We start from the raw sequence: 16790 nt of genomic DNA on the forward strand, positions 1-16790 counted from the left end.
GGAGGGGAGGGGAGGGGAGGGGGGATAGTAGAGGATAGGAAAGGCAGCAGAACACAACAGTCACTTGTATGGCAATATGTAAATCAATGGATGTGTAACTGATGTGATTCTGCAATCTGTATATGGGGTAAAAATGGGAGCTCATAACCCACTTGAATCAAAGTGTGAAATATGATATATCAAGAACTATGTAATGTTTTGAACAGCCAACAATAAAAAATTAAAAAAAAGAAAAGAAAATAAACCAGTGAAGCAGTTGGCTGCAAAAAAAAAAAAAAGAGCCTATTGAAGGCAAGAAGCCCAGAAAAAAAAATAGGACTTGCAGCCAAAGATATCCTGGTTGTCTAATTGGAGTTAGGACGCCATCTTCCATCAGTCACAACGTATCTCAGATATCACCTATGAGGGCACGTGGTGACAGGTTTCCAATCCCCAAGTTCTGAGGCCCAGTGGATACCTCATGCTTGTCACTGAGCCAGCCTCCTGGGAAGGTGTGCTACTGACGGTGCGTGACATCAGACTACCTCAAGGCAGAGAACTAAAAACACAAAAGTCAAAGATGAAGAGGAAAGAACATTTCAAACTATGATATTTCCAGGGCCAGGAGAAGAGAAACAAGAGCAAAGTCATCTCTGGTATAAAGCAATCAGTGCAAGAGACTTTTAGGAATTCTGGGGCAAGAAAAATTGCTAGTAGCCACTGGGGACCCCCAGAAGTGAGAAGTGCCAATCAAGAGAACCTACCCAACCTGCAGGGCAGCTCATCTGTCATGGCTATGTCTGCCTTTCTCCTTTGAGTCACAGGAAGAGCAGTTTCTTTAATTAAGTGCATCCAGGTCAATGAAATCATAAGCTTCCAGTGCAGGTAGCCCTCAGCAACAATTTCAAAGCAGCAGATTGCTGGATCTTCAGGGTAAGGCAAAGGCAGAAGGGTTCTGCCTGCTCACAAGCCGTTCCACTCCCTCCGACATGAGTTGAACTCCTCTGTGCCGGGAACTGAGAAGCTTCTATTGGTGAAAAGTCATTCACCAAATGACAATCAAGGCCACCTCTGCAGCTGGCATCCCATGCTCGGGAGCACTACTGAGACAGGCGAGTCTGGAAGTTTGTTCTCCTGATTGGTCCAACCACAAGCGAGAGGACAGGGTCACACCTGACACGGGAGGCCACAACTAGGCTTCCAAAAGTCCAGCCTATTGGTCAAGAGCAGGGGCTTGAATGCCAGGCAAACCTAGGTTAAAACTGGTCCTCCATCACCTCCACCTCCTGCTGTTTGAACTCTCAATGCCCCATTTTCCCTATCCTTAAGTGGAAGGATAGGAGCACTAAGAGTGGTTTTTGTTGCCTATATTGGGACAGATTGAACCCAGGTCCTCACACAGGCGAGGCAAGTGCTCTACCACTGAGCTATGCCTCAAGCCCTAAGGAACAAGTAAGAGAAAAGATGTTCAGCATTTGGCAGAGTCTAGATGTAGTAGGTTCTCAGGGATGGGAGCTACCAGAAGCAAAGCCGCCTGGATCAGGTCACTCCCCGGGTCAACAGAGTGGAATCAATGTGGGTGATGATCTCAACTTAATGTGTGAATTTGAGCTGGCTATTAAGACAACTATACTTAGTAAATGTGATTAACATCTTCATTTTTCAGTCCCTGGAGAGTGATGGTCACAGTTTGACCCCATTTCCTATCTGCTCAAAGGCAACAGAGGCTCTGGATCCTGACGGCCTGGGTGGGATCCAGGCTCCACCCTTAACCAGCTCCTTGTCAGAGAATGACGATGACCCCAGGTTTTTTAGAACCACACACGCCAAACAAAACAGCCTCTCAGGAAAGGGCCGAAGGGGCCCCAGCAAACTTCCAGCTGCCGGCTGAAGATTGGCTCACAGCGCCAGGTCCCACTTGGTGAGGACTCTGGTCACTCAGGAAACCGGTCTAGTTGAGACTTTCCTCTCACCTGTCCCTTAATTATCTCTGACTAGAGTCACCAAGAGCTGTGATGGCAGCAAGCAATCTCCCCATCCCTTACAAAGCTACGTGTGTGCGGATCGCTTAAGAATGCCCACGATGGCCGTGAAACTTGATCCCACGGCTACCCCAGCGCTAACCTAGAACCTCAGAAGAAGATAATCAGAGCACAGATTTAATAATTTCCTCAATGGTCTTTCCCAGGAAAGGAAATACCTGATATCTGCACTGCCCCGCCATCAGTTCATAGATTTCAAAGTCAATGACGTCTGTGTCATCTGCTTGGATGTTTATGTTTATCCCCATTTTACAGAAGAGGAAAGTAGCCAACAGAGGCCAACTCACAGCTGCTTACAGGTACAGCTGGGGCTCTGAGGAGGCTCTTCTCACCTGAGAATCCAGGCCCCGCCCATCACACCAGGGAGGAGGCAGAGCATGCAGGGTTTCTGTTCTAAATCCTGGGTTCTCAGACACTCTCCAGCAGTCAGAAACAGTAGGGATTTCTTAATAATAACTTCCAACCACAAAGCAAGATAGGAGTTAATGGCTTAGTTACAAAACAGTTTAGACAAGTCTCCATCTGGCCTCCAGGGCCACAGGCTTGATGAGAATTTCCTGAAATCACATGTTGGCAGATAGAGCCGTCCTGGACAAGCACGGGTCAGCAACATCACCTGTCACCAGCTGCCATTTCCAACTTCCATTCCAGGTGAGATGATGTGAGCTGACTTCTGCTGTCCTCCAGGCAACGCTAACTCCTATTTTTGGCAGGTAGATCTCACGCCTTTTCAATATTAGTCCAGCCAAGAGTGAGTTGTAAGTGATTTGAATTTTGAGGGGAAGCTGGGGAGCAGGGAGGGCAGAATCCCTTTTAAGTAAAGGCCAGTTCATTAACACTTTCATACATATGGATCAGCCATTCCAACGAGTAGATTGTTAACACAGGGAATCTCATAAAAATCCCATATGCTCCTCCAGGTGATCTCCCTTGACTCCTTACCAGTGTCCTTGGATGAGTCCCTCAGGCTGTTAGCCTAAGGAAGTCGTCAAAGATCACAAATACTAATAACGGAGGTTTGGAAGCCCCCACAGGGCGAGCTGCTCACACAGGAGAAGTGCCTTCTCATCCTCCCCAGCACATACTGATGCCCATGCCCTGCCCTCTGCTCTCTCCGTGACCCTCCCACGTCTACAAGGGCTTCTCTACCACCTTCAGCTGCTGCTTCCACTGCAGAGCTCTCTAACCGTCTCCCCAATTCCCCCCTTTCTCTTATACGCTCCCCTTCAGCTATCTCTTTTCCCATATTTTTATGGGTGCGTTATACTTATACATAATGGTGGGATTCTTTGTTATGTATTTGTACATGAACACATATGACAACGAAGCTCGGCCAATATCATTCCCCAGTATTTTCCCATATTCCCTCCTCCTCATCCATTTTCTCTACGCTTCTCCTTTGATTGTCATGAGGTTTCCCCTACCCCCACCTTTCTTTTTCCTTTTTCCTCTTTAGTTTCTACATATAAAAGAAAACATATTATCCTCGACTTTCTGAGTTTGGATTATTTCAATTAATATAATGTTCTCAAATTCCAACTATTTTTCTTTTGCAAATGACATAATTTAATTCTTCTTTGTGGCTGAATAAAACTCCATTATGTATATATACTACATTTTCTTTATTCATTTATCTATTGATAGGCACCTAGGCTGGTTCCATAGTTTGGCTATTGGGAATTGTGCTGCTATAAACATGATATAGCATACTATATCACTATAGTATGCCGATTTTAATTCTTTAGGACAAATACTGAGGAGTGGTATAGCTGGGTCATATGGTGGTTCCATTCCTAGACTTTTGAGGAACCTCCATATTGATTTCCAGAGGTGATTGTACTAATTTATAGTTCCACCAACAATGTAAAAGTGTCCCTTTTTCTCTGTATCCTCTTCAGTATTTATTCTTGTGGATATTCTTGATGGCTGCCATCCTGACTAGAGTGAAATGAAATCTTAGTGCAGTTTGAATTGTATTTCCCAAATTGCTAACGATATTGACCATTTTTTTGTATATTTATTGGCCATTTGTGTTTCTTCTTTTGAGAAGTGTCTATTTAGTTCATTTGCCCATTTATTACTTTGGGGATTTTTTGACGTTAAGTTTTTTGAGTTCTTTATATATTCTGGATATTAATCCTCTGTTAAAACAGTAGCTAGAAAAAAATGTTTCCCATTCTGTAGGTTCTCTCTTCACAGTCTTGTTTCTTTTGTCTGTGCAGAAGCTTTTCAATTTGATACAATCCCATTTATTAATTTCTGTCATTACTCTCTGAGTTTTAGGGGTCTTATTGAGAAAGTCATTACCTGGGCCTATGAGCTGAGTGTGGACCCTACATTTTCTTCTAGAAGTAGCATAGATCCTGGTCTAATCACGAGGTCTTTGATCCATTTTGAGCTGATCTCTGTCCAGGGTGAAACATGGTGACCTATTTTCATTTTTCTGCATATGAATATCCAGTTTTCCCAGCACCACTTGTTAGAAAGGTTGTCCTTTCTGGGGTGTACGTTCTCAGCACCTTTGCCAAGGATCAGATGACTGTGTCTGGGTGGGCTCTCTCACCTTCTTCTCTCTTAACAGCTGCCATGACTTTCTGCAGCACCCAGACCACAGGAAGTCCATTCTTATTTCCCTGGTTTCACCTCATCCCCAAATCCTAGCCCAACTATGTGCTGTAGCATTGGCCTCACTTGGCCTACCCAAGAGAATAAAAAGAGTCTTTTTTATTATTATAAAAAGGATCCTTTTGCATATTTTCCAGTTTCTCTGAGTTACCCAAGAAAAAGCCTTAGGGCCCCACTGACTCCATTCTCACCTTTGTTTCCTACTCACAATGAAACTCTTATGATCCTTCCTCACATAAGTGTCTGAACCATCCTTTCAATCCCCACTGCACAAGTTCAAGTCTTTACCTCCATTTGCCAAAAGTTCCTGTCTTCTAGTCTCTTCTTGACTGTGCTATATACCAAAAACCATGAGAATGATCTAAAACACATATCTCTTCACACATACCCTCTAAAAAAATTTCTCCAAGTGTTCACTGTCCAAACTCCTTAGCATCTACATTGCTCCTCAATCTGCCCTAACGAGCATTTCAGACTTACTACTCATTACAGCATCTAAAGCATCTTGTCCTGCAGCCAACTGGATCTCAATGTCTAATTCATTAGAAACTCCAGTCGAACTGATGTCAATATGGAAATTCAATCATCAATTGCCTACCTCAGTAATTAGAGCATTGTAATCAATTAAGTTTTGTCCATGCCCTCCAACAAAATGCTTCCATGGACACACTTGGAGTTGATCAAGTTTAATGACACAATGAGGAACCATGGAATAGCTCAGCAAGAAAATGTTAGATAGGATTTATTATAGAATTTGAACTCCATTCGGGTGATTTAAGGAGGATTCATGCCAATGTGGATGCTGTCCGAATGCAGGAGCAATTCTAAGTTTGGGTATCTGGCCAGACAAGGCTGGTGCCATAATTGGTAATGAAACAGCGACCAATTCACTGGATACAAAAAAAAAAAAGGAGGAATGTTTAGAGTTTATGGGTTACATGGTGATCTTTGTCTTAGACAAAATGATGAAGTGGTCTTGTTTTGTCTCACTTTGTCAGGGCCTCTGAGTGATTATGTCCAATATTGGTGATCTAGGAGGTTGTCTATGTCCTTATGTTCCACAGGAGATACTCTAAACCAGTTGTGAGCATCAGGCCAGCCCTTAACAACTTCAGGCCTGTAAGTGTCAAACAAGCTTCCAATGTTAGTGGCTGCTCTTCTCTTTCTCAGTTCTTACAGCCATCATGATATCCACATAGAGATGTGAACTTTTTCTGAGGTAGAATACAGATTATAAAAACTAAAGCAAACCTCCCTGGAAATTGATATATCTAGGTAAACAGGACTTCCTGGGGGGATCCAGATGGTGAAGGTAGGCATCATATTTTGGAGGATAAAACAAGGAAGGGTATGAAGCAGGACTAGGATCTGGGGGAAAGAGATGGTATGTTCTATACAATCCACTCTCAAGGTGATATGCAGATCAGGAGCCCGTATTTGTCTTCATCTTGGTGAGCCAGATCAAGGTGAGTAACAGATGAAAGTTGTCCACTATACTTTCCAAGGAATCTAAATACATCTAGGCACTCATCAGAGAGCTGTGTCTTCAGAGCTCTGTGGGTATGCTAGTTTCTTTACTGTTACTCAATTGCTACTAAAATCCTGATCACTGAGTCTTTAATTCTGTTTCCAGAAAATACTATCAGAGTGTTGATATTTCTAAGTCTGCACATAAGAGGAGGAAGCAACACCAGCTGTGTCCTAGGGGCCACACAGACCAGAAGCACTGCCCACGGGTAAGGCAAATCTCACAAACAGAAAAAACGTAGCATCTGAAATTCCCGTGCCATCCTTTAGAAAAGAAACCACTTCATTTGGAAGAAACCTAAACATCCTTTATTTTACAGTATATTGTGTATCTGGACAACGTAATTTAATATCAACCCCTTGGTCAAGAAGAATTGGCAAGGATGGTGATGAGCAACTGCCCTAGGTCTAGTCTAGGAATCCAGCTGCGGTTGAATTGACAGGCATCAAAGACACTATTCACGAAAATAAAAGTTGATATATTCTTATGCTTTGTACCTTAAATAACTTCAGAATTTAATACCTTAAATTCTTAAGTATCCTAAACACTTTATATAGTGTGGTTAAGCTACAACCTGTAAAGCTCAGGTGGATTAGTCAGGGACTAGGTCCAGTGAGCTCAGGCAAACCATGTCCCTTCCTACAAAGTCTACTTCCTGCAATGGTCATCTATAGTGCTTATCCTCCAAATGGTCATCTGCAGATGCTATGGAGGACACATGAAACTCCATGGTGCCCATGCGCAGGGACGATGGCCTGCCCCTGGAGAATTCTCCACCTAATGTTTGCAGCAGCTCTAGGTCTCATTTTCTCCATTCTTCAGATTTCAATTTGCTATTTTTTTTTTTTTTTGAGAATGGCCTATCACTTAACACTGTAACTGGAAGATAACATTTCAGTGATTTCTCAGTGCTGACATTTTATTATTTAATATTAAACCCCATCAGAAATGCCTGGTCTGATAAGCTAAAAATGAGGCTTGAAAATAAAGCACCTGACGAATTTGATTTGCAATCATCAAAATGGTATTTTTTTTCAGATGGGAACTAATTATCAACATGACATGATTTCAATCTGCTGCCATTTATGAAATGAGATCCGTCTGCTCTCGATTAAGATGATCAGGCTCATGCTCTGCAGCTCGATGCCCAATTTCACCCATTCTCATGAAATTCTTCTATTATGCAAACTAATAGTAAAGCAATTACATGCTCCAAAAGATTAAGACGAGAAATTTCACATTCACAGACTTGTCATGTTCACCTCTTAAAATGTAAATTCTTGCCAGATGCTAAAATGCCTTTTTTATTTCATACAAAGTCACCTAACAATCTGAGGAAGCATCCTCTCTGAAAGCAATTCTGTCTCCCAAGTTTGATGAGTGAGCCCTGACAGAACCCCAAGGCTGCCTGACACATGAGAATCTCAGGGAATGGATACCTGTCTCTCCAGGCTTTTCAGGGCTGCTTAGGGATATTGCTGGGCCACAGGCAATTTCCAAGTTAAATGCTCCAAATGGACATGGATGACGTTTTAGCAGAGAACAGAGGGAGGGGAAAGTGGAACTTAAATAGGAGCTCTTTTGCCATTCTGGCTTGAAGAACGCTGCTGGAATCTCGATGCATGGAAAGAAACGAGAATGAAGAGCTTTTTCTACTCCGTGCCAGGGAAGGGGCTACGTGACTCTCATTTAATGCTTTCAAACACAGCCCTCTCTTCTTTCCAACTGAGGAGGAAGCTGAGGTCCAGAGATGCCCTGCAAATTTGCTATGGTCATAGTCAGTAAGTGGGGATCACACAGGCAGGATCTCTTCCACTCTCAGGTACCTCTCCCAGGTGCAAAGAGGAACACTCAGCAATGTTGTGTTTATTTTTTCATTTAGGGCCAGGGACACCCCTCACAGAAGCTGAAAAACTCTACTTGCTATTATTAAGGAGCACCATTTATCTTAACTGCACTCAATTTAAGGTTTTAAAAATAAAGCAACTAGACTATAGACTTTGCTAAGGAAGGACGTCAGAGGAGAAGAGGGGGAGAAACTGAAGTTGTTTCTCAGCCTTGTCATATTTGGTTCTTCTTTGTGGGACGTCATGGGGGGAGTCAGAACTCTCAGGGGACAGGTCATGAAGTACGGAGGAAGTTCCTGACAGGAGGATTTCACCTCCGATTGCTGCTGAGGGGATTCACCCCACATGTTATGACAACTTGAGTGCCGTGCAGGAGCAGCGACCCGTGAGTCACGCCGTGATGAGGCGCCCTTCTCCCCAGCACAACTGCAGCTTGTTTAGTTTGCAAACACAAAACCGTCCCGGTGCTCTGCCCTCCTGTGGGGAAGGGCACAGACGGGTACTATCCCTGTCCTCAGCATCAGCCCCACTGCACATGCCCTGATCCACACGGATCAGGGCCCTCAGGGGACGGGTTCCCCTCTCCACCAACTCAGACAGGAGAAGATGGTGTGAATCTGGAAAAATACCCTTGTGTCATAAGTAGAACGGAAGAAACTTCTTCCCTCTGAGGTTTAGGAGAAACCCAAAAGGTACTGGATAGTGAACTTCCTGTGTCAACTTGGCAGATGGTGGTACCCAGGTATCTGCTCTCATGCAAATCCAGATGTTGCTATGAAGGCTTTTAAAGGTAACCTTAACATTTAAATCAGTAAACTTTGGGTAGAGCGACTGACCTTCCACATGCAGGTGGGCCCCATCCAATCGCTGGAAGGCCTTACGAGCAAAGATAAGTTTCTCAAAGAGGAAGGAATTCAGCCCCAACACACAACGCAGAAAGCCTCCTGGTTTCCAGCCTGCCAGCTTCCCCTACGGATGCTGGACTTGCCAGTCCCCACAATTGCATGAGCCAGTTACTTAAAATAAATCTCTCTCTCTCTCCCTCCTGTTTCTCTGGAGAATCCTAACACTGTTACCAAGCCGATTAAACAGCCCCTCCTCTGTAATTCAGACCAGAGAGGAAAGAGGAACTTGGCAAAATGTCAACTGCTTAGCAAATCAGAGAATTAGGAATCTATGGGGGAAAAAAAAAAAAAGCTTTTCAAAACCCTTCAAATGCTCAGCTGCATTTCCAACTATCTCCTTTAATTGACTCATGAGTGTGAGTGTGCCCTTGGGAGGTGCAGGGCCAGGCACTGGGGCCATACAATGAGGAGCCCCTGGGTTGGAATCTGGGCTCAGCTCCCCACTGGATGTGTGACCACAGGTGCATGACTGGACCTCCAAAACTCCGTGAAAATGTGACCCTGAAAGGACCAAAGATGTGACTCACCCAGCTCAGAATGCAAAAAGATTATCACTCGGGGGTGGTTTGGGACCATTTTTGTTGAGCCAAAAGCTGTTAAAAGAAAGCACACTTCCTCCACCCCTGAACGAAGAGAGACACATGCAAGGAAAATTAATACAGTAATGTGTCACTTAAGGATTGGGATACATGCTGAGGAGTGGCGAGTTTGTCACTGTCTGGACATCAGAGTATTTCCTTACACAAGCTAAAACAGCTAGGACCCAGGAGGCTACATAATCTGACAGGATGCCATTGCATGTGCCCTCTGTTTACTGAAAGGTCATTTTCAGTGCAGGTCTGTCTCATGGTGTAGAACTGCAAAAGTAATATCGTGGGGGATGGTTGGAACCCGGAAGAAGAAATCTCAGCCCCAGAGGTTTCCCAGGTGAGGCATCCCAGGCACATGGCAGAGATCAAATCAAACAAAACCAGCCATGCTGCCTGGTCAGGGGCGTGTGTGTAAAGACTTTTTGTCCAAGGAAGCATTCTAAAAAGCTAGCTCATACAAGGATGGAGACGCGGGCAGAATGGAAATGAGAAAGAAGAAAGGGCAATCCATGAATTCTTTTCAGACCACACCAGAAGGTTGGAAAGACACAAATTGCAACTAGTAATCACTCTGATTTCTGAGTATCAAAACTTCCATGATTAAAAATTGGCATTACAAATGAAAAAGACATTCATAAAATAAAAGGTGAAGCTTCTGAATGTTAATACAGGAAGTCAGAGGGTAGCAGACTATGCACAGAGTAAGAATTTTAATAGATGGCACATTTCTGAAAGGATCACATTGCACTTTTCATGCACACACTAAAATAGGAAAACCTATTCTGTCCATTTAAGCACACAACAGTAAAAGGTAAACCATACACTAAAAGCTCTGGAATGGCCTATAGGCAATCGTTAAAAATAATTGCCCTGTTATAAGATGAAGCCTTTTAATTTTCTCCATTGTGCTTTCGTGAATATTCTAAGTTTTCTGAAATGAATGTGAATTGGTCATGCGACAGTCATGAAAAGGGGAAAAGATATTTTTAAAGCCCTGCCTAATGCAGTCTACAGTGTGCCATAATTGAGTAGAATTCACTTCTAGTTATATCCCGAGGGATGACATTTACTCAGATGCAAAAGAAAAATGAAAGTCTTTGAGACTGAGGAAAGAAGAGGTGTGTGGTCTATGGGCGGCACCAACCTGGGTCACAGAGACATTTGTAGCTGGTGCCCACACTGCGGCACGTGCCGTGGGCACACGGGCTGAGGGCACAGAAGTCAACGAGCTGGGCACAGGTGGACCCCGTGAAGCCTGGGCTGCAGCTGCAGGTGAAGTGCACCCCGTCTGCGTAGCAGGTGCCATTGTTCTGGCATGGTGACGAGGCACAAGGGTCCACCTTTTCTTCACAAGCAGATCCGAAGTATCCTGCAAGAAAACGCAGAGGGGCCTTTAAGAAATGAAAACAAGTTTGCACATGATAACTAACAAATGGAGTCCACAGATTTTCCCTTTTCTTCATTGTGAATGGATTAGCTCATTAATCCCTTCGCTTTTCTTAGCTTTGCTTTCTGTGTTAAAATACTAAGCTCCACAATTCTCTTTTTGTTGTAATATAAAACATATGTCTGCTTTGATGCCCATATGTATGTGTGCATGTGTATATTTACATGCATGTGTGTATGTGTGCATGTATATTCTTGAATAATGCTTAAAATAAATTGATGGTGATTCTCTAAAGGAAGGCAGGATTTGGGTCAGTGTAAGGCTTTACTGTCTTGTTTATACACATTTTTCACTTTGCTTTAACAGATAAGACAGGATCCTGAATTTCAAAAATTAAAACCATATAAAATAACAAGCACTAAAAATATCTCCTATTCCTATCCCTTTGACCTTGATTTGGTTTCTTCAATACAAACTTTTTTTTTTTTTTTTACAAGTTGGCTATTGAAACCCACAAAAATGGTACTGCATGTCCGTACAATGCAGAGCAATTCAGGGAATAAAAAGTAACCAGCACCCACAGGTGCTGTGACATCCAGGAACCTCAACAGCACAGAACCAGGGGAAGGAGCCAGACACTAAAGGTAACAAAGTATATTCCCTTTACACAGCATGTCCAGAAGAAGGAACCTTAAATGCAGAAAACAGATGGACAAATGCTGTGGCTGGTGTGGGACCAATGGCAATGGACAGGGGTGATCTATTGGGATGGAAGGAGACATTGTAAACTGAAGGTTGGCGATGACTGCCCAACACTGAATTATACGCTTTGAGAGGATGAGTTTATGGTATGGAATTTACACACTTAACATGAATGTAGTTTACAGTGTGTAAAAATTATGTGAAGCTGTTCATTTTTAAATTTTAAATTTGGTAATTGTGTAGGGAATTTTTATTTTGTTTTCTCTGGGTATTTGTCTCATTAAATATGATGTATACATACATATATGCATCTGCATTTCTATGGGCAGTGAACAATGCTTTGGATAAAACTTATACTTCTTTTAATACTGTAAGAGTAATCTGAAAATTAAATGAAGGTAATTTAAATCGTTGAAAGAAGAGTTAAATAAATTTGCTCATGTATACTTGTATTAAGTTTATACTAATGCATCTGTGCTTAGATCTCCTTAGCAAAATTGACCATTTTTATAGTTATTGTTAAGGACATATTAAATATATAAACAAACAAAAATAGCTTCCAGATTTAATTATCTGAAGCACTATTCATATTTGGCATATTCAACTTGATTATTCAACATTGGGTAGAGTTCATGACAGCCATTAAATTTTAGGCATAATACTTAAAATGTACCATACAATTGGTTTTAAAAATACTTGAATTCTCCATAGTGAGAATGAACAAGGAGTGAAATATAATTCTCTCCTTCCTGAGTTGTATTCCATTTTATTCTCATTGAAAAGAAGACACCTGAATGCTTATCAACATACAACAGCACTGTATGTTATCATCACTATGTGACATGCTATTTTAAAATCTGGACAATATCTCAAATCTCTTCATCTTAGAACAAAATAAAATTAGCTATTCTTATCTGTGTCTAGAAAATGTATCAGAGTCATTTAAAATATAGAAGTTTCCATTTTCTAATTGTGTACAACACTGAAGGTAATTAAACCTGTTTTTTTTTTTTTCCCCTTAATATGAAGAAATAAGTTTTGGGGAAAAAATGATCACGTTAACACAAAATTTATGTTCAGTTGGATAAGAACTTAAGCTTTTATCTTATTATCTAAGAAAAAGTAAAGGGGGAAATTTCCACTTAAAGGCTATGAGAACTGACAAAACAACTCCAGGTTTCAGCAAGCAAAATCAACAAGTGGAAGTCAGTAGCATTTTTACATATAAATAACAAACTTGCTGAGAAAGAAAACATGAAAGCAATTCTCTTCACAACAGCTATAAAAAATAAAGTACCTAGGAGTACATTTAACCCAAGACATGAAAGATCTAGATGATGGAAATTATAAAACGCTGATGAGGGAAATTGAAGATGACACAAAAATCTAGAAAGACCTCATGTGTTCTTAGATTAGAAGAATTAATACTGTTAAACCATCTGTACTACCCAAAGCAATCCACAGAGCCAATGTAATACCTATCATGACATTCTTTATAGAAGGAAAAAAAATTCACATGGAAACACAGAAGACCCCAAATAGCCAAACCAATCTTGAACCTGAAGAACAAGGCGGGAGGCAGGAGGAACACCTGACCTCCAAACACCCCAGAGTAACCAGAAGAGCACAGCACCACCTAGACCAGTGGATCAGAAGAGAAATCCCAGAAATACAGCCACATGCCAATTATCCTCAACGAAGGTGCCAAAAACATACACTGGAGAAAGGACATCCTTTGGAATGAATGGAGCAAAGAACACTGGATATCCACATGCAGAAGGCTCAAAGTTGACCTTTGTCTGCTACGGTGTAAAAAAGTCAACTGACTGGAACACAGACCTAGATTTAAGACCTGAAACTATGAAACTACTCAAAGAAACACTTTAAGACATCAGTATAGGCAATGGTATTTTGGATATGACCCCCCAAATCACAGGAAATTAAAGTAAAGCTAAATAAATGGGATTATACCAAAATTTTAAAAAGCTTCTGTAGAATGAAGGAAACAATCAACAGTGAAGAGACAACCTACAGGATGGGAGAGAATATTTGCCAACTATTGATCTAACACAGGATTAATATCCAGAACATATAAGAAACTCAAAAAGCTGAACAAGAAATAGGTAATCTTACAATCTGGTCAGTAATCTCAGTTCTGGGCATACATCCAAAGGAAATGGAATCAGCAAGCCAAAGAGATACCTGCACTCCCCTGGTTACTGCAGCACAACTCACAATGGCTAGAATGCAGAACAACTGAGGGGCCCACCAGGGCATGAGTGGATGAAGAAGATGTCTGTATTCACAGCAGAGTGCTGGCCATACAGAGCGCAACCCTGACCTTTGTAGCAAGACGGACAGAACTAGAGGACATTAAGTGAAAGAAGTCAAACACAAAAAGACAGATAACACATATTCTCTCTCACATGTGGCAGCTAAAAAGGGTTGGCCTGAGTGGAAAATAGTGATTTCTAGGAGTTGGGAAGGTAGGAGGGCAGACAAAGAGGGGTTGGTTAATGCCATCAAATCCCAGTGAGATAGAAGTTCTAAGGTACCCCCCAAACAGTGACATGATTATAGTTAGGATTACCTATTATATATTTATGCAAATCTAAAAGAGATGAGCTCGAAGGAAACAATAAAATAATAAGGCAAGACAAATTCTAATCACCTCAATTCCATCAATGCATGCTGTATACCTCATAGGTAAAAATATCAGAATGAGCCCTATTAAAATGTACAATGCATACACGTTAATCAGAAAATTATAACATGTATTATATATGTATATATGTAGTCACTTAAAATATATATAGTATACATGCACATATATTATATATATGTGTGTATGTGTGTGTGTGTGTGTGTATAAAATAAACCTTTGGGAGCCTATTGATTTCTTTATGAGAAATAATAAAATCCACACTCAAGGAGCCTGGGTCTAGTTTATCTGTAACAGCCACTCAAGGTGCATAACGAAATTGTAAATTTTAATTTCCAAAAGCAGAAATCAAACTCAAGAGTATATTTAAGTTATTTCTTCTCTGCAGTGGAGCTGAACTCGTGGTCACAGATGGTGACAGGACACAGAAGGTGACAGGAATATTTCAGCTAAAAACACAGAGAGGAGACATGGTCATAGGTTCTGGGTCCTTAAAAATGCTCTGAGACTCAGGTGGCTAAACACCTGTGGAGGATCAAAGAGGATAAATTCAGAAACGAGAAGCTCATACCTGAGTTAGAAGCATAAAAATGAAAAAGTCCTTAGAACTACTGGAATCCAGTAGAAGAGCGGAATGTTAGTTAAATGTACTTTCCAGTGGAGCCCATTCTGATGTTTAAGCATTCGATTAGTGATGTCAAGAACTGCATTGTGCCCTCCAATGGGACTGCAGAGGAATGAAAGACCGACAGAGCCCAAGACACAATGTAATAGCAGTTAAAACTTCAAATGCCAGGGGCTGGGGTTATATAGAAGGTGGTGTGAGGCACTAGATTTGATCCTTAGCACCACATAAAAATAAATAAATAAAATAAAGGTATTGTGTCTATCTACAACTAAAAAAAAATAACTTCAAATGCCAGAAGGAGTCAGATAAATAATGCTGATGAGGAAAATGGGCCACGTGTAACACAATAGGGAGTGGCAGGGAGTGTGGCAAACTGAAGAAAGCATGCCCCTTCCAAAGAAGATGGCCACCATTCCCCTGCAGCCAGTTTGAAATGTGGGACCAGTTAACAGATCTTCTGAATTTAAAAAAGAAAAGTCTGAAATCCAGATTCTTGTGATAATGTTTCCTTTAGAGTACCAATCATTCAGTTCTCTAGCAAATAAAATATGTCCTAGGGCCTTGTGTATGTTACTTTGTGTTGAAGAGCACAGGCTTTGGAGCCAGGAAGAACCTTGTTTAAATACCGCCTCTGCCCACTAACCTGTGGTACCCTCGGCTAGTATGTAATCACCTTGACCTTCAGCTTTTGCCCGCAGTGGAAAGGAGAAATTAATACCTATGAATGACATTTCTTATAAGCATAAATGCAAAAATCTATGCAAAGCATAGTGACTCTCCAAGGGTGCATATCCAAAGAGAGGCAGCTATAAATACAATGTGATTCCCAGGCTTCCAAACCAGGGATAGGGTGGATGGTGCTATTACCAATTGCAGTGAACAATGCAGGAGAGGTTTTCAAGAGAGGGTTATGAGTTCAATGTTGTGCGTGCTGAGTTGGGGTGCTCCTGTGCAGTAGTGGGCACAAACAGAGAAACACAGTGGTCAGGACAGAGATGTGACCAGAGGACATGCACTGGGAGTCATAGGCATACGGATGGGAACTGCATTCATAGGGATGGGGCAAGGGAACAGAGTGAGAAGAAAGTTCAAGGCTGGAACACTGGACACCTGAGACACTGAGGAGCTCAAGGATGGAAGGAAGAAGCAGCCGCTGAGTTGATTTTAAAATGCAATTGCTTTGACTAGTAAACTTCCTTCCATCACCTACATATTGTAATCCTCTTATAAATATGACATCCATTTGTAAATGACTCATATTTTCTTCAGCCACTCCCTAAATGACCTTCCTAAAAATTTTTTTTAAAAAATAATAACAAGGCTGTATAATGTATAATGCAAATCCCAAAAGCCAAAGCTAGAATCTTCTTACTAGTGGCATGATCTTGGGCATGGTGTTCACTTATTCTTTGACTTTAATTTCTTTGCCTAGGAATGGTGTGGACTCCTAGGGTTAAATAAAATGGTACATGGTGTCCAAGAAAGGTCGGTCCTCTTTGCTGTGAGAGGTGATTCTGGGAAACCTCAATCTGCCTATACATTCAGAGTTTGTGGCTAAGGAAACTGGAAGGCCTGTTAGTCAACCTCTAGAACATGATCCAATTTCACTTTTGCATGAGTCCCTCAGCGGGGTGTCTCTGGAACCAGGAAGTGCTCACACACTGCTCTTTAAACATGCACAGTGACTGGGCCACCACGAGAGGCTGGTGAAGGAGGATGAAGTCCTGGCACAAATGGCTGAGAGATGCAGGCAGGAGCATCCCCAAGATCTCTGCCTGGCTCAGGACAGCCTGTTCCAACTATGCGTTGACAGCAAGCCCGTGTGTGACCAGGCACTGCGCCAGGTGTTTGACTAGACTGACTCAGCTCTCACATCAACCCTGTACGTACCATTA

At 41.9% G+C, this 16790-nt stretch overlaps 1 protein-coding gene across 1 annotated transcript in view; it reads right to left on the reverse strand.

Moving 5' to 3' along the window:
- The window catches only part of Dner (delta/notch like EGF repeat containing), a 294692-nt gene that overhangs the window by 57731 nt on the left and 220171 nt on the right, over positions 1-16790 (reverse strand). Inside the window, 1 exon segment of the mRNA XM_015481018.2 lies at positions 10661-10885. Coding sequence (XP_015336504.2) covers positions 10661-10885 — 225 coding nt within the window.

The sequence above is a fragment of the Marmota marmota genome, unplaced genomic scaffold, assembly GCF_001458135.2.
Source record: "Marmota marmota marmota unplaced genomic scaffold, marMar, whole genome shotgun sequence".
Lineage (NCBI taxonomy): Eukaryota > Metazoa > Chordata > Mammalia > Rodentia > Sciuridae > Marmota > Marmota marmota.